The 18,378-nt window shown below is 41.2% G+C and overlaps 3 protein-coding genes across 3 annotated transcripts; 1 reads left to right on the forward strand and 2 right to left on the reverse strand.

Annotated features, from left to right (window-relative positions):
- Positions 1 to 6,557: 6,557 nt before the first annotated feature.
- LOC111286014 (uncharacterized) lies at positions 6,558 to 9,374 on the forward strand. The gene is made up of 5 exons (XM_022875770.2): positions 6,558 to 6,754; positions 6,831 to 7,611; positions 7,773 to 8,179; positions 8,709 to 8,807; positions 8,958 to 9,374. Exons 1-5 carry the CDS (start codon positions 6,624 to 6,626, stop codon positions 9,178 to 9,180), a joined length of 1,641 nt encoding a protein of 546 aa, XP_022731505.1. The 5' UTR covers positions 6,558 to 6,623; the 3' UTR covers positions 9,181 to 9,374.
- A 306-nt stretch (positions 9,375 to 9,680) lies between these two features.
- On the reverse strand, positions 9,681 to 12,462 carry LOC111286016 (FAD-dependent oxidoreductase family protein). Its single transcript, XM_022875773.2, has 9 exons — positions 12,253 to 12,462; positions 12,108 to 12,165; positions 11,906 to 12,014; positions 11,615 to 11,759; positions 11,361 to 11,412; positions 11,116 to 11,262; positions 10,915 to 11,026; positions 10,502 to 10,628; positions 9,681 to 10,144 (listed from the first exon to the last, which is right to left on the reverse strand). The coding sequence occupies exons 1-9, from the start codon at positions 12,321 to 12,323 to the stop codon at positions 9,691 to 9,693; spliced, it is 1,275 nt and encodes a 424-aa protein (XP_022731508.1). The 5' UTR covers positions 12,324 to 12,462; the 3' UTR covers positions 9,681 to 9,690.
- A 535-nt stretch (positions 12,463 to 12,997) lies between these two features.
- LOC111286242 (DNA replication licensing factor MCM5-like) lies at positions 12,998 to 18,035 on the reverse strand. Its single transcript, XM_022876116.2, has 18 exons — positions 17,669 to 18,035; positions 17,437 to 17,580; positions 17,173 to 17,352; positions 16,985 to 17,083; positions 16,771 to 16,907; positions 16,571 to 16,676; positions 16,166 to 16,300; positions 16,008 to 16,085; positions 15,700 to 15,804; positions 15,454 to 15,545; positions 15,244 to 15,376; positions 15,051 to 15,146; positions 14,742 to 14,833; positions 14,538 to 14,628; positions 14,245 to 14,354; positions 13,930 to 14,059; positions 13,733 to 13,834; positions 12,998 to 13,460 (listed from the first exon to the last, which is right to left on the reverse strand). The coding sequence occupies exons 1-18, from the start codon at positions 17,957 to 17,959 to the stop codon at positions 13,377 to 13,379; spliced, it is 2,205 nt and encodes a 734-aa protein (XP_022731851.2). The 5' UTR covers positions 17,960 to 18,035; the 3' UTR covers positions 12,998 to 13,376.
- Between the last annotated feature and the right edge of the window lie 343 nt (positions 18,036 to 18,378).

The following is an 18,378-nucleotide window of genomic DNA, read 5'->3' on the forward strand; positions in this document are numbered from 1 at the left end:
TGCGATCACCCAAAAGAACCAGACCTTGGAGGCTGAAGTGCAGACCTTGCACGATGGCATGGAGGCCATGTGCCAGCGGATGAAGGAGCTTGCCAGTGAGCTCGTTGTTTGCAAGACTGCCATTGGGAATGGCATGTTTGCTGGAGTGTCCAAATCCAGATTGGATGTCCCCAAGCCTAAGGAGTTCAAGGGGACTAGGGTGGCCAAGGAAGTAGACAACTACCTTTGGCGTATGGAGCAGTACTTTCAGGCCATGGGCATGCAAGACGAGGTGATAAAGGTAAGCACCGCTGCTATGTATCTCACTGATGTAGCCTTATTGTGGTGGAGGCGTAGGTATGATGATGTCAGGCATGGGAGCGCTAAGATTAGAACCTAGGCAGAGTTCCAAAAGGAGCTCAGAGAACAATTTTACCCGGAGTATGCCAATGATGAGGCGCGAGCAAAGTTACGCAGGCTGAGCCAGCAAGGGGACATAAGGGAGTATGTCCAAAAATTCTCTGAACTAATGCTACAAATCTCGGATCTAGGCGAGAATGACGCCTTCTTTACTTTCATGGATGGGCTGAAGCCGTGGGTGAAGCATGAGCTACAAAGGAGAGGAGTTCATGACTTGGCTAAAACCATGACTACTGTCGAGGCCTTGATAGAGTTCAAGCCTCTGAACAAGTTCGAGTCTACCAAGCCCAAGGGTAAGGGCAGGGACGATAGGGACCAGAAGAAGCAGTCCAAGGGGAAGGACCGTGATCGAGAGTCCAAGGATGAAGACCGAGACCGTTCAACTAAGGATGGCGAGAGGAAGCCACCAGCAGTCAAGTGGAAAGCAAAAGGGGACCGAGAACCACTAGCATGCTACCTATGTGGAGGACGCCACATAGCGCGTAATTACCCACAGAAGGGCAAGCTGGCTGCTGTAGACAAGGAGTCTGACGAGGAGCCAGAGTCAGGGGCAGTAAAGCGTGGGTCGTTGGTGCTCAATGCTGTCTAGAGTAAGGGGAGCCGCAAGCCAAAGGGCTTGATATTTGCAGATCTGATGGTTGCGGGTCAGAAGGTGAGCGTACTGGTGGACACAGATGCTTCACATCTTTTTATTTCAGGTGATAGAGCCCAGAAACTCGGACTAAAAGTGCAGAAAGGGACTGGTACCATTAAAACAGTGAACTCCAAGGAAGTTCCAGTCATTAGAATAGCACGGGGAGTGGAGTTGCAGCTTGGAGACTGGAAAGGCAAGGAGACCATAGAGGTAATACCCCTTGACGACTATGAGTTTGTGATTGGGTTGGATTTTCTTGTTCGGATTAACGCCCTCCTTGTGTCTTTTACCGATTGTGTTTGTATCTTGGATGCACGGTACCAATGCCTAGTACCATTAAGGAGAGGGTCTGGAGTTGGGTCACGGGTGGTGTCAGCCATCCAATTTGCCAAGGCGGTAAGCAGACAGGAAGACACCTTCTTGGCAGCCCTGAAATATGATGAGCCAAGGGAGAAGGAGACCGAGTCACCCTTGGAGGTGCTAAAGGTGCTGAAGACCTTTAGTGATGTGATGCCCGCAAAGCTGCCTAGCAAGCTACCACCTAAGAGGGAGGTGGACCACAAGATCGAGCTGGTGTTCGAGGTCAAGCCATTAGCCAGAGCCCCTTACCGAATGTCTCCACCAGAGTTGAAGGAGTTGAGGAAGCAGCTCAAATAGTTAGTTGATGCTCCCTTCATCAGGCCATCGAAAGCACCCTATGGTGCACCGGTTCTATTCCAGCGCAAGCATGATGGGTCGTTGCGGCTGTGCATAGACTACCCGGCTTTGAACAAGTTGACCATCAAGAACAAATACCCCATCCCACTTATTGCGAACTTGTTCGATCAACTTGGGAGCGCAAGGTGGTTTACCAAGCTGGATTTAAGGTCAGGCTACTATCAAGTCAGGATCGCGGAGGGAGATGAGCAAAAGACAACATGTGTCACTCGGTATGATTCGTATGAGTTCTTGGTGATGCCTTTCGGACTCACGAACGCCCCAGCAACATTCTGCACCCTTATGAACAATATACTTCAGTCATTCCTTGATCGATTTGTTGTGGTTTATTTGGATGACATTGTGATCTACAGCCAGACTTTGAGAGAGCATGTAGACCACTTGAGACAGGTGTTCGAGGTGTTACGGGCGCACAAGCTATTTGTCAAGAGGGAGAAGTGCTTATTCGCCCAGCAGGAGATCCCGTTCCTAGGCCACATAGTGGGAGGTGGCAGGATACGCATGGATGAAGGCAAGATAGACGCCATCCTGGAGTGGCAACCACCAGCCAAGGTCACTGAGTTGAGATCGTTCCTTGGGCTGGTTAACTACTACAGGCGCTTCATCAAGGGTCATTCGTTGACTGACTTGCTCAAGAAAGGGAGAGCATGGGAGTGAAGTGCAGAGTGCTAGGAAACCTTTGACAGGTTGAAGCGGGCTGTGATCGAGGAGCCAGTCTTGGCCTTGCCAGACCATGCCAAGCTGTATGAGGTGCATACGGATGCATCAGACTTTGCCATAAGAGGCGTGTTGATGCAAGAGGGACGTCCAATCGCGTTTGAGAGCAAGAAGCTAAACGAGATTGAATGCAAGTACACGGTCTAAGAGAATGAGATGACTGCAGTGGTGCACTGCTTGTGCACTTGATGCCATTACCTGTTGGGGTCGAGGTTCGTGGTGAGGACGGACAATGTGGCAACCAGCTACTTCCAGACGCAGAAGAAGCTGTCCCCCAAACAGGCGAGATGGTAAGATTTTCTTACGGAATTTGATTTTCAGATAGAGTACAAGCCGGGGCGGGCGAACCTAGTGGCAGACGCCCTGAGCATGAAGGCTAACCTTGCTGCCATTAGCCAACCAGAGGGGTCACTGGTGCCGCGCATCAATGAGGGACTTACGCATGATCCTACAGCCAAGGCTCTGATGAAGTACGCCCAGCAAGGTAAGACTAGGCGATTTTGTTTGCAGGATGGTTTGCTGTACACCAGGGGCAGTAGGTTGTTTGTACCGCAGCACGGGAAGCTCCGCAAGAAAGTTTTACAAGAGTGTCATGATTCAAGGTGGGCTGGACACCCAGGAGTGAGCCGCACCTTGGCGCTAATCGAGGATCGGTACTACTGGCCGCACATGAGGGACGATGTAGAGGTCTATGTGAAGACTTGTCTTGTGTGCCAACAGGACAAGGTGGAGCTCAAGAAACCAGGGGGTCTCTTGGAGTCATTGCCAGTGCCAGAACGACCATGGAAGAGTGTTTCTCTGGACTTTATAGTCGATCTACCCAAAGCAGACGGGTTTGGAAGCATAATGGTAGTGGTGGATAGGTTTTCCAAGTATGGAATTTTCATTCCAGCAACCAAGGAGTGCCCAGCCGATGAGGCAGCTCGATTGTTCCTGAAGAACATGGTGAAGTACTGGAGAGTGCCGAAGACCATTGTTAGTGACCGGGACGGGCGTTTCACGGGCAGGTTCTAAATTGAGTTGTTCAAGCTGTTGGGGTCAGACTTGAACTTTTCCTCCAGCATGCATCCGCAGACCGATGGGCAGACAGAACGAGTGAATGGATTATTGAAAGTCTACCTCTGGCACTATGTGAGTGCCACACAAAGGGACTGGCCAAAGCTGCTAGATATTGCACAGTTTTCCTACAACTTGCAAAGGAACGAGGCAACGAACCAGAGCCCATTTGAGGTTGTGACAGGGCAACAACCACTAACACCCGGTTCGATTGCTGCAGGTTATATAGGGCCGAATCCAGCAGCATACAAGTTTGCCAAGGCATGGCAGGAGCAAACTGACTTGGCCAGAGTTTGTCTACACAAGGCGGCCAAGAGGTCGAAGAAGTGGGCAGACCAGCATAGGCGAGACGTGCAGTTCCAGGTTGGAGACTTGGTGTTAGTGAAGCTGTATCCCATTGTGCGCCACAAGGGGCTGCACAAAGGCCTAGTCCGGAGGTATGAGGGACCTTTCCGAGTAGTCAAGAGAGTAGGCAAGGTTGCCTACAAGCTGGATATGCCACCCAAGCCGAGGGTACACCCGGTGTTCCATGTGAGCATGCTCAAGCCGTTCCATGAGGATGAGGGAGATCCAGGACGGGCAGAGTCAAAGCGTGCGCCATTGGGAGCAAGGGCCTCATATGAGAAAGAGGTCCACAGCATCATAGATGATCGAAAGGTGAGACGGAAGAACTATCAGCCAAGACATGAGTACTTGGTGCGCTGGAAGGGACTTCCAGACAGTGAGGCGAGCTGGGAACCAGCAGAGGACTTATGGCAGTTCGGGGACCAGATCAGGCAGTACCATGCAGAAGACGCAACGAGAGCGTTGCGCAATCAGGTGGGGGAGAATGTCACGCCCTGGGCGGGCGCGCCAGGCACATCAGGCAGACCAACAGGCGAGCCAGAGGTTCAGGCCCGCAGACTAGGCGTGCTAGCGGGTATCTGTGCGCAAAGCCTAGCAAACGAGCTCAGAATGCTCGCTCGACTTGCAAGCCAGCCCATGAGACCAAGGCCTGGCATACAAGCTGCCCGCACCACATCCAGAAGGGCCCAAGGTGCTGGACACGCAAGGGAAGCTTCTGGAACCAGGCAGGATCAACATCAGCATCCTGACAGATTTGGTTGACCCTGAAAATCAGGAGCCAACATCCTGATTGATTGTAATCCCATGATTTTAGCCTTTATTCTAGGGATTTGCCATTAAGTTGTAGCTGAAGCCTCAACTATAAATAGAGGGTTGCTCCACCCTCATTTGTACACCATCAAACACTTCTGTTTCAGTGAATACAAGAGCATTTCCAAAATTCTGTCTTCTTGTCCTGTTTCTCTTTAACTTGCGTAATCAGCCCTTCCAATTGTTCTAGTGCCTGCACGCTTGTGTTTTAGGCTAACTTAGGCATAAAGGAGGAGATTCCAAGCCTAAGGCCGCACGGATTCTGAGTCTAAAGTCAGAGCCCGTGACACTGATCCTATGTTGAGCACCCTGGTCTCTTGCTTCTTGTAGCCTTCATTGCAGCACAGCCGGTCAGCATAGATATATTTCTAAGTTTCACTTCTATGCAATGATTATATTCATATTATTTGCAAGTTTGTTCAAAACTATAACAACTTTTCTTACTTGTTCAATAAGGTGGCTACTCTCATTGCTGTCTGTGGAGAGTGGCGCTTCGCCAGGATCCAAGGCATTGGATGGGGATGGGCAGGTGTTATCTGAGTCTTCAGCGTAATTACGTACATCCCTCTTGATATCCTCAAGTTCATCATCCGTTACTCTTTGAGTGGCAAGGCCTGGGATAACCTTCTTCAGAACAAGGTCAAACATATTCTTATTAAGACATTTTGAGCTGATTCTAAGCATCTTTTTCGCTATATATTGCTTGACTAAATTTCTTTTGTTGTTTCCAATAATCAATTTAGACCGCATTCACAACAAAGAAGGACTGCGGCAAGGGAGAGTGGGAGGCACAATGGGAGCAAATCAACGTACTCTCCACGGCCTTTCACCCCAAGAAACCAGGTCGAATGAAAAGAGCTACAGCCAGTTGTCAGAAACAGCTGAGCAGGCTAAGAAGCGAGCTGAGATTGCAAGGTAAACTGTCCAAAACCCTGATTCCTCAGCATCCATTATTGAGAAGCATGCATGCTTATATTATTTTTTCCTTTTTCATAGGAGCTCCACATTCTCAAGGATCACGTTGATTCAGTGGTGAAGTTGAAGGGGCTAGACACTGATACCACCCAGCAGCACTACACAGCATAAATTCAAGGCTGGAACATATTTAATGGTGGAGTATAGCGAAACGTGGTAGAGAAGAGATTAAAACGTTGGAAGAAGCGATTTTCATCTGAATTTGGGATTTTAATTCAGATGAATCATACAATTATTGAGTTCAAATTTTAACCTATATAATTTTTTTCTCTAATTAGATTCAAATGACGGTATTTGTTTTTATAACAAAGGAAACTTTCAATATGATCTTTTTCATTAAATGAAAATAGGAAGAAAAAGAACAACAAAACATCCTTCATCATTTTGGTTTTGCTGTAACATTTTCCTTGGAGAAGACTATTCATAAATAGCAATGTCGTCATGTAAAGTTACAATAGATTTTTTTTTTTTCAGAATTTAGGTTAGATTTCTAAGATATTCAAAGAACTTAAACATTTAAATTATTCACTAATCATAACATATTTTTAGAACTTAAGCTTTTTTCACATTAAAACATTTATAAAATACGTTGTCTGCATCAAACTTTTTCCAAAACCAAATAAAAAAAAAAGAAAAGAAAGGTAAAACTAAAAATAGTCTATTATCCAAGCATGAAGCCCGGAAGTCAAATCTCAGAACCTGTCCTCTAAATTTTATGGGCTTATGGCCCATTTATCATTTCATGTTAACCAATTTCCCACACTTTCCAAAGCGTAGAAAAATCAACGGCCAGAGACCTGCCACGCAGTAATTCAATATCTTTGCAGCCAAGATTATTTCCCGCCCAAACTCCCCACTCATCATACATACACCTAAATATATCGTAAAAGACCACGGAAAAAAATTTTAATAACCTTTAAAAAACCTCTCTTTTCCTCTCTTCTTCACTGCTATCAAATCTTTTTCTCTCATGGCGTCTCAGAATTTGACGGAGTATGAACGTAGAAGACTTGAGAATATAAAGAGAAATGCTGAAATGGTGGCCGCCCTCAAGATCCACTCCAAAGCCACCGCACTTTCCGCCACTACCAAACGCCAAAGGTATATCTATCTTCGTTTTCATCTATTTTTGCTACAATAATTTGATACTGTCTTTTTAAATATGATTGCTTTGCAGGGCTAAAACGTATAAAGTGAGTCCAGTGAAGAAACCCAAGACGGAGACCCCAATTGTAATCCGACGATCATTAAGAACAAGAGGCATGCCACCAGATACAAAGGGTTTGGCTGATGATTTTTGTGAAAATTTTGAAAAAACCCCAAAATCTGTTAGCCCTTTAAAGCCCCAATCGCCGCGTGTTTTGGGTCCTATTAGTATGAGAGATGCTTTTAGTGGAGATGAAATGGAGTCCAATCAAGTGCTGGTTGAGACAATTTTGAGTATTGCAAAGAAGACCCAAGTTGGTGTTTCAGCTAAGGAAGAGTTTGCTGGTGTTAAGGATGCTAAAGAGGAGAATTTGAGTGATTTTAATGAAAAAGGAAAACCGGTATCTTGCGAAAGAGAGGTTTTGGAATGTCCAGTTAAGGAAGAGAAACTTAAAGAAGAGTTGAATGAAAATTTGAGTGGAAAAAGCAAGCTGGTTTCTTGTGGCTTAGTTGAGGGTGTGGTTAAAAGTGAGTATTTGGATGGTTCAGTTAAGATTGAGAAGATTGATCCCTGGCTTGAATCAATGGATTTGAAACCAGAGAATGTAGCACGGCTTTTGCCTGGAAGGATTATGGTGGTTAAGTTTTTCCCTTGCAGCAGTATGAGGATGATTGCAGCGGGGAACAAATTTGGGAATATTGCATTTTGGAATGTGGATTGTGAGGATGAACAAGAAGATGGGATATATCTTTATCGCCCACATACTGCTCCTGTTTCTGGGATTTTGATTCAGCAATATTCAATGTCAAAGGTACTTTGAGTTTCAAAAGTTGTACTGCATTAATATTCATTAATATTCATAATTACTCTCATAAATTTTGAAGATACAGAATTTATGATTTCAGGTTTACAATTTGTTTAGGGTAAATACATATATAATGTTTTCTCTATATTTATTGCATTTGAGTGCAGATCTTTACTAGCTGCTATGATGGTTTTATTCGACTAATGGATGCTGAGAAGGAAGTGTTTGATCTAGTGCATTCCTGTGATGATAATATATTTTGCCTCTCTCAACAGCCTAATAATTTCACAAGCTTATATTTTGGTGAGGGCCGTGGAGGATTGAACATCTGGGATATTCGGACGGGGAAGTCCAGCAAAACCTGGATGTTGCATGAAGACAGGATCAACACCATAGACTTCAACTCACAGAACTCCAACATTATGGCAACCAGTTCCACGGATGGAACTGCTTGCATTTGGGATTTAAGGAGTATGAGTGCACATAAAACCAAAACCTTAAAGACTGTGAGCCATAGTAGGGCTGTTCATTCTGCTTACTTCTCACCCTCTGGAAGCTCTCTTGCAACAACTAGGTATTAAGTTTTTTCTGAGCCTAAACCCTTTTTGGTGATTTTCAGGGTAAAAGTATATTGATGCTTAAATTTCATTCCACGTTTGAGCATCCAGTTTTAGCACTTTGCTAAGAGTCAGTCTTTATTTTACTGATACTTTTTGTTTCAAACTTATTTGTAGAATTTGTCTTCAACACTGATGAATGCTTTGCAGGACGAACTTTATTATATGTCAAATAAAGATTAACTTGAATGGATGTTCTTCTGTGTTGAGACATAGCTTCTATTCCTTTGAGCATGTCTTTTGTGGTAGGTGGTTCATAGATGCTACCTTGTGCATTAATTGATGTCCTACTTTTGGCATATACATGTAGAAACTCTCTAATATGTCTTCAAGATGGAATTCATTGCTAAAATTGGTTATTTTTACTGGATGACTGGAGAATTTGTTCTGGTTGTATGGTAGCTTCTACGATTAACTTACCGAAAGTAGTATTTAATTTGATCCTGGTCCCTGTTGGACTAATATATTTTTTTTCTTTTCATGTAGTTTTGACAACAAGATTGGTATAATAAGTGGAGTCACTTTCGAGGGCATTTCTATGATATACCATGATAATTGGACAGGAAGGTGGCTTTCTTCTTTCAGGTAGGCTTTTGCCTGTCTGTTATGTACTACTATTTTCTTCTCAAATAATCTGCTTGATATTCTGTTGTGTAGTTGACAACTTGACGCCATATCTTGCATTCATAAGGTTGAGTTTTAATTTTATATCGTATCATCTTTTTCCGTAAGCAGAGCAATATGGGGGTGGGATGATTCATACATCTTCATTGGCAACATGAAAAGGGGTGTTGATGTCATCTCTCCTGCTCAAAGAAGAACCGTTATGACTTTACAGAGTCCAGAAATGTCTGCAATTCCCTGCAGATTTGATTCACACCCTCATGAAGTTGGGATGTTAGCAGGAGCCACCAGTGGGGGTCAAGTTTATATGTGGACACCAAGACAAGAATACTGATTCTGAGGAATGAGCTTTTGCACTTATTAGCTAATGTTAACATGTATGATTTTGTTATTGACAATTATATGAAGCAGGGCAATGTATTCTACTTCTGGAAATCCAAAACAGTAAGGATTGGATTGATTTTGGCTTGGCAGAAGGGTTTTAGAAAAGTGGTGTATGAATGAGATGTTAAGTGGGTTATTGACTTGATTCAAGCTGTCGATATAAATATGCATCTCCTTAGTTGTATTATTGGAATTCTGGAACTTGTAAGTCATGACTAATTTTTTCAGTGTGTTTCATTCAGCTGATGCATGGGGTTGGGGAAAAACAAAGGCAAAGCCTATGCAAGTTGTTACAAGCAGAAATATGCGGTGATGCTCATTGTTATAAACAGAACCTCAAATTCTTTTTTTCTATTAATCTATGATGCTCTTTTACTCTTTCAAGAGTGATTCACTTTCGTTGATCAAATTATGTTCGAAAAGCCAGCCAACACAGAATTATACCAAAAGTGACATTCAATTATTGTTTTTTATTCCATGAGGTTAGTTCAGAAGGGATTATTTGTTCATTACAAAAGAGCACGGCCTCAGCCGTCAACTTACCCAGCCAACCATGATACAACAAACCTCTCGAACCAAGCCCTCCCAGTAACCAATATTTACATTTAAGATTATCACCTAAAAAATTGTTGACACATCCCAAAAGCGGAAGGGATCCATTAGGAGTGAGAGGCGGCATTGCCCTCAAACCTGCCCTTGCTCCTGCAAAAGTCCAGCTCGTTATCCCTGGATAAACAGCAGATGCCTTAGGTAGAAGCTGTTGAAGAGCATTGGAAGCTTCATCTGTTGAGACACTTGGTGAAGAATTTCTTGACTTCCATTCCCATGTTGAACCCATATACAAACTACGGTTCCCTTGGATAGCAAGCCATGCATCTGACAATATTGAGGGTCCATGGTCCGGGTAATATTCCCTGAAGAACATTATTCTAAATTTTGGTGAATAAACCCAAAGAGAGAAGAATAGGCCATTCGGAGACCAGATGGCTAGAAAACTTTTGGTCTGCATTCATTATTCCCCAATGGGGTTAGGGGTAGGGTTTATAAAAGCAAGAGGAAACTAGAGTTATCATTTGTTATGCCATGCTTAGATCCCCTAATTTAATACATATCTCACTCTTAGAGGCATTTCGATGCATTGACTATATCAAACTTTTTGAACTCAGAACATCTTGCTTTAGGTGAAGACTTCGTTCCACATTTCATATCTTAAACTGTTGCCTGAATTACCAGTCTTCTAGTTTTGTAGTGCAAGCAAGAAGAAGTCTTACCCTATATTATCAGGCAGTCGCAGGTGCAAAATAACACCTCTACATGTCCTCAAAGGAAGCCTCCCTGCAAGCTCTGGAAGCAAGTCAGCTTTGGCACCTAGGCATATTATCACAGCATCATATTCCCCTAAAGGACAAACACAAGCATAAATTAATTAAGAAAGAAACACAGCCATCCCAAAAATCAACATAATGACTCTCCTGTTAAGCCTAAAAAGCTTCCACAGCTCTTTCTTCCCAATCTCCCTCCCTTTTTTTTTTTTTGGCTTAGGCAGAATCTTTAAATATATAAGCAAGTCCACCAGAGGATGAACTTTTTTTTTTTGACAAGTTTTGAGATCACCACTTCTAACAACTAACAAGCACACCCTACTAGAAAAAAGTAAAGTTGATAACAATGTTATAGGTGGTACCTTCTAATTCACGGAGTTCATGAACAGATTTCTTCTGCAAACATAGCTTTTTCTCTCCAAAGCCAGAAGCAGATAATTCTTTCACTAAATTTTGACACGCTAAGAAGAGTGCCTGATAAGGTAACCAAAAAAGAAGGAAATTACCAAAAACTAAACACATAGATTAAATTGAAACAACATCAGTGGCCTAGTTCTTCTTACCTTGAGATAACACTGAGAATTCACATTTACAGCCCCAGGCATGTAAAAAGCTAAGTTAAAAGGCATATGTAAAGGGGGTACAAGCTTTAGGGCAGTGTCCTTATCAATGATCTCTATTCTGCAATTGGCAAGGCAGTTCTGAGCATTCTGATTTCATCAAGCAAAAAAAAGGGCCAATATTAGCATGAAAATCGATGTCATATCTTAAACAATTAAGGCTGCATTAAGAGGGATTGAGGAATTACATCATTCAATACATTCAAAGTCTTCATGTTGGTGGCCGGTCTTAGAATGCCCCTGTGAGCACAGATTGCACCAGAAGCACAACAAAAATGTATATAAAATTAATTTGAGATTGCACCATAAAATATGCGCTTAGGCAATCAATGAAGATGAAATGCCATTAAAAGGGTAAAGATATTAAAAATGGAGGATAAAAATTAGACATTTGCATGTGAAATAAAGGAAAGCAAGCATATTTAAGAGACCAAAAACAAACCTTCTCCGGACTATAAACCCACCAAAATCTTGACCATATTCTCCATTTTCAGAATCCAATTCCTCGGAGCTAACGGCTTGTTCTGCAATGCTTAAGAGCTTTAGACATTCTTTCCAACACTCGGCGCCCCTCCATAGAAGCTTAACTGCCAGCATATTCACCGATAAGCTCAACAGGGGAAAAATTTTTTTGAAAACATGGGGGGAAAAAGTTAGGTTTTTTTTTTTATTATTTTTATTTTTATTAATAGCATAAAGGATTAGCATACATTGAAAGAAGTTGATGGAAAACCTTTAGGAGAATAGGGGTGAAGGAGTCCTCCAGAGACTCCTGAAGCACCTCCTCCAATACCCATTTCATCATACAAGTCAATTTGCAGATGCAAATCCTTAGGACTCTCCTGCAAAGCAGTGTCGACAAGAATCAAAAAATTCAAATGAAACCCATTAACAGTAATGATAAAAGATTTTGAATTTCAAAGCGAAGGGGGTACCTTGAGTAAATGCCATGCAACAGAGAGGCCAGCAAAACCAGCACCAAGAACTGCATATCTGCATTCATAAAGAAAATAACAACGTTGACGTTAGAACTTAACTGTAAATATGAATTTAAGGGAAGAGTGGAGGAGGTTAAGGAACCTGAGAGGACGTTGGGAGAGAGAAGAAAGGAGTGGGGAAGTGAGTTTTCCAGAGTGGGTTAAGAGAAGCATCTGTTGTTGAGGGGTTACCAGGTTAGGGTTTAAAGATACTGATTGCCCTATGGCTATGGGGGGGATTTGCAGAGGAGAGTAACGGAATAAGCCTCTCCTTCTACGTCTTTCAAATTGATTGTGGGGTTCAAGTTCAACGCTGTAGAATAAGAAACGGGAAAAATAATATTTATTTTAAGAGCGCGGAGATGAGAGTTTGAGACTGCCGGTGTTTCATTTCATTGGACTTTTAGACTTTCTGTTTTTTTTTTGGGTTGTCTTTGTTGTGGTAGTAATAATATAAAGAAATACTACTAGAAAATCAATACTATTATTACTACTTTGGAGATTTAAAATATTTCTACGTCATTTTTCAATGTTAATTGTTAAACATAAAGTTTGGACTTAGAATAATTTCCATTCCAAACTTGAAGGTTTAGCTGTTAGCCTTTCCTCATCTTTTTTTCTGGTAGGAATTAATTTGTACATTTTTTGGCTTAAGGCTTAGTAAGTGATTAAAAAGTAAAAAAAATTAATTTTTTAATTAAAATTTTAATATTTTACCATCAAATCACAGAATTATAAATTACTAACCGCACACTTTATTAGTAAGATTTTTGTATAATTGTCCCAAGATTTTGGTAAAGTTCATTGGGATTAGTATTATAGACGAAATTAACAATGACAAGCAAACAAACAGGAAAATGACTTCAGCACTAAATTTGGATGTTGGGTTGAGTGGTTTGAAAATCAAGACGGGCTTTTCATCACTCACAAAGGTTTGCCGTAACCGATACAGTGATGGATTTGATTTGTAAAGACTTTCATATCAACTAAAATAGCTAAGTAACATTCCAAGATTGGAATTGAAACGACACATTAAGACCCTCGGACGAGAAAAGCCAAACCTCAGTTGCGGTATAATACAACTTTTTGTTAGCAAAGAACATAAAGGTAGTACAATTGATGCTTGCGGTACCGATTGAAGCCAGATAAAATCAGGCTCAGCTACCTGCTCCTAATCAGTGAAGACCTGATAAATTGCTTGAAAATAATGGGTGATAGTGCAGTAGTTTATACTTTACGAACAATAATACGCCTTTCTCGTTGGTATTCAACTTCACCTCTCTGGTGCATAATTAAAATGGCTCTTCTTACCTGCCAAATATAACAAAATATTACAAATACAAAACTCCAAAGAAAATCAGCTAGTATGTTGAATGAGATATTGAACAAATACACAATATGGTTGAATTGACTAAAATTATCATATTTTTTACTAATATTTACTAAGATACTAAAATTAAGTCCAACCAAATTTTGAGGGTACTCCAAAAGCATAATGTCAAGATTAAGTACGACAGGAGTAGTGGGAACGTTAGGCATCTTATAGAAAAGGTCAATGAGTCTGTATTTAAGTCACTACTTACCATTGATTCATTCATCCCCATTCTAGTAAGATCATCAATCAACCTTCTTTCTGATATGCGATTTCCAATTCCCAATCTTCTCTTTATCTGGTTTTCTGCTTGCTATATAATCAAAATTTTGGTAACTTTGAGAAAAAACACAACATGACAAAAAGTTCTGCAATAACGTAGAAGGAAAGGTACTAATGTCTACAAACCTTTATGTCATTGGCAATATCAGGAGTGATATGAATGTGTTGGTTTATTCCAGAACGTGCTGCATCCATTGTGGAAACTTTAAAAAGTCTTAGTGCTTCAGCTACATCACCTTCAGTGGCAACATGTGACCTAAAATACATTTCCAGTTTGCTGTTAAAAGTGGCAAATTTTAATAATAGTTTATATCAGAATAGGCCGCTAGATTTTAATTTAGTTATCGTAATAGTCACTGAGTCTGGATGAGTTAACTTCCAGTTTGAAATTTAATTTTATGCATTCAAAACTCAAATTGATTTGGTACAACCAACACTTACAATTTCATTTTTGCAAGAGCCTCGCTTAACCTTATGATGGCCTCCAGCTGCCTCACAGTGATGGGGATTGCGGCAGCCTCTCCTGTCTCATTTGCTTGCTGCCTCATTCCCTACAAGAATAACCAATGTTGATGACTAATTTTAGTTAGCATATTAAAAAAATCTTGAGATTATTTTAAAATCAATTTCAAACAATTTCTGGTGTTAATGGGCAGCAAGGGCTCCTTTGTTAGTTTAATACGGGCTCAAACTCATGAAGAAAATACTCATTTATGGCTAAAGTTTGGGAATACCCTTCTGATATCTACATAATCACTCTGGAGTTTAGCACATGCAGATTCTGATAGGCGAGGGTGGCATTCTGTTCGACAATATTGTATATACCTGTAAAATTTGACTAAATTTAGCAGCAGATACAAGGTAGCATAGACATTGGATACGGTCCAGTAACTTCACTTTAATATCAAAAATAGAAAGTGACTTCACTTTACATATACCTTTTCAGCCAGTTCTCTTCTCTAGAAGCTCTACTATCATTGGAGGCTGTCTGAGCAGATGCATGAACTTTTATGATATGACTTGCTATAATCTGCAAAAGGAGAATGGAAGTTTAAAGCCCATTTGTACAGGCATTTGGAAGTCATGTTAAAACTGTAAGTGAGTGCTTTCTTTTTGCCCTTGCAGCATTAAAACAGAAGAATTAGTGTTTAGTGATCAAGAAATAAAACTGTCTGACAACCAATTCTCAGCTGAAACAATGCCATTGAGGGGGGGAAATGTAAGATAAGAAAAATAAACTAGACTACCTTGTCTTGGTCATACATCCTGATATCTTTGACAATGAAGATCAAGTCAAATCTTGAAAGAATTGTAGTCTGCAAATCAATATTATCTTGTGCCGTCTGCAAGGCGAATATATTCCTTTCAGTTGCTTCATAAGAATAGCAAGCATAAATTGGAGAAATTGACAAAATAGGAACAGAAAGTGCAGCTGCAGACCTTAAGATCATCATAACGTCCTGAAGGAGGATTAGCAGCTGCAAGCACTGAAGTTCTGGAATTGAGAACAGTTGTTATTCCTGCTTTGGCAATAGATATTGTCTGTTGCTCCATAGCTTCATGAATAGCAACCCTAGGCAATACGAAGCAAAACTCCATAAGCATCATACATAGTGAGGCCTTACAAGTTTCACCACTAATTTACCTTACCTATCCTCTGGTCTCATCTTATCAAACTCATCAATACATACAACACCTCCATCTGCCAAAACCATGGCTCCTCCTTCAAGATAAAACTCCCGCTGGCATTGCATAGATACATGAATCAATGTGAGAAACTCTTCCATATGGAAGGGCAGACGAAACTAACAATTCAGCAGGAAACTTTTCTCAAAAATAAAGTAACCAGTTAAACAAAATTATCTCCACATATGCCGAAGCATATCAAGAACTTACAGAGCTACCATCTCGAATAACTGAAGCTGTAAGACCAGCAGCTGACGAGCCCTTTCCAGAAGTATAAACAGCAATGGGAGCTGTCTTCTCGACGAACTTGAGAAACTTTATGTGATAACCATAAAATTAGCACCAACTTGTGTGAGAAGCATTAGAAATTATATTATGAAATAGCTTGAACTAGAGAATCCAGAGAAAATGCCCTAAAACTAAATGGATAACAACTGACACTGGGCTCAAGGAGACAGCAAAGCAACCAGCAGTGGATTTCAGCAACCTCAACCAACCAAAAAAAACATGTAACTAACCTGTGACTTGGCAGTAGATGGATCACCAAGAAGCAACACATTAATATCACCTCTTAACTTCACCCCATCCGGCAAATTCTACAAGTTCGTGAAAGACGATTATGATGGCAGTAGATTGAAGGAATATTTAATTATAGAAGTTAAGGTATGAAACTTACTTTCCTGGCTCCTCCAAAAAGAAGACAAGCAACAGCCTTCTTGACATCATCGTGACCAAATATAGAGGGAGCAATCTTGGAGCATATGACTTCATATGTATCTTGATTTGAGGCGAATTTTTTGAATTCTTCTACCTGCAAATGATCATTTTAAATAGCGATGATGATGAAAAAAGGAATCCATCGTAACTTAATTTTAGCACTTGTGCAGAATACTACAAGACAAGCAAGTTAAATAATCAACTCAAACAAAAAATAAGCATGCTCGCTCAGGAACATATGGATAGGACTATCATGCACACAGTTGATACAAACCCACAAAGCATGATGCAAAGGGAAAGGAAGCAGTAAAGTGGCGATGCAACTTCTTAAGTAAACAACATTCGTGATCACTTTGATGTTTACCTCTTCCTGTGCGAAAGTAACAGGTCCTCGAGAACTGGCTTCATTTGTCTCTTCCATTCCCACTATCCTGATATAAGGCTGTCTAACTGCAACTGCTCCTTTATGGCTGCATAAAATCAGATCAAATTAGAATTCCAATCAGAAGAGAAAGATGAGAGTCAAAATACAGTAAGCATTCAACTCCATGCATAAAGACTTACTTTGTTGATGAATTGGCAGCTTGAAAGATACTATAAATCCCCATTATTGTCAATCTTGTACCAGGTACAATGGTTTGAACCAAATGACGGTCCACTGAAAGCAACATATTTCTAGGAAGTTCCCCAGTAGGTACATCCTTCAAATTTAACATAAACACATCAGCAAATAAATTTCATAACTAGTTAATATTTCTACTAAAATCAAGACCCTTACCTCTGGATTTTCCTGCAGTTTCAGGGTTTGTTGGTCAACATACTTGCTCCTATCAGGGACCACAAGCCAGGGATCAATAGGGCAAGGTTCTTCCCCAGGCTACAGACATTCCGTAACTTCTATCAGAGATTTGACTTGAAATTAGTAATATTCGAAAAAGCAACAACAAACTGTAGTAATGAATAAACCTGGGGTATATGGTCACATGATCGTGGAACAATTGCCCCACCAAGACCTGGACGGCAGGGAACTGTCCTTGGACTTTTACAGTTCTTACAGATTAATTGCACATAAGTTGCTTTTGCCTTAACCCTTGAAGCAGCAATGGTAATTCCCGATATCTTAACTAATTTTGATATATATTGAGCCTAGGAAAAGGGGAAATAAAGGGTCAAAACTGTAAGTAACCGTTCTTTTCAAACCAATGGATCAAACGTATTCCAAAAAATTACCCCCAGTGAGCGCATAGAAACTGGATCCTCCTTTGATTTAAGCAAAATCTGAACCTCGCCTGTCAGTGGCTCCACCATTTCACCTGAATCTCCCGCTACTTTCATCTTCAAACCCGCCAAAACCTCCGCAGCCGCTGTCTCAAACTGCATCGATTGTTGAGAACCAAAAATCTTATGCTAAAAGAATCTATTTCGATAGAATTAATAGTAAGATTTGTAAAAATGTTTTTACCAGAGGTAAGTAATCGGAGGGAGAGGAGCGAAGGAGGGAAGGGAGATCGGAATCGAAGGAGAGAAGGTCTTCGAGATGGACCACTAGGAATTTAGGGTTGTTGACGAGGTTTTCTCTGTATGGGAACAAGTTCTTCTCCTTCTCGAAGTTTCTGATGAACTCCTTGAATTTTAGGAGGATGGAATGGCGACTCGCGGTGGCGGATGAGGCGGCGGCTTCCACTTCCGAGGAGGCTTCCGTGAACTGCGCCTGGTTGCTGTAGTACACCGCTCCTTCGTCCCATCCAGACATTTTCTTATTTTTCTTTGATTATCTTCTCTCTCTCTCTCTCTCACTGAAATGAAGAAGCGTTCTCTCTGGGGCGATTGTTTTTCCTCTATGGTCTACGCTAATGATAAGCGGGATTCTTTTGGGCGGGAAGGGGATGGAGTTTTGGCGGGGAAAATGGCCTCGCAGGTGCGTGAGACACTCGTGATTGCGGATTGGATTGGGTTAAGTGAATCTGATGGGTTTAAATGGTGGCCCGTCCTCTTATACCAAGCTACGAGGCCCAAATGAAAAAAGAAAGCCCAATAAAATAAAGGACACATGTCAAGCAGATTATTTAGATTAACTCCACCTTTAAAAAATTATAACAATTTAAAATTGACGAGTGAATTTATTTAATTAAAACCATTTCATTTAATTATAAATATATATATTTTTATGAT

This window comes from Durio zibethinus, chromosome 6 (assembly GCF_047325235.1).
Source record: "Durio zibethinus cultivar Kanyao isolate XHJ-2024 chromosome 6, ASM4732523v1, whole genome shotgun sequence".
NCBI lineage: Eukaryota > Viridiplantae > Streptophyta > Magnoliopsida > Malvales > Malvaceae > Durio > Durio zibethinus.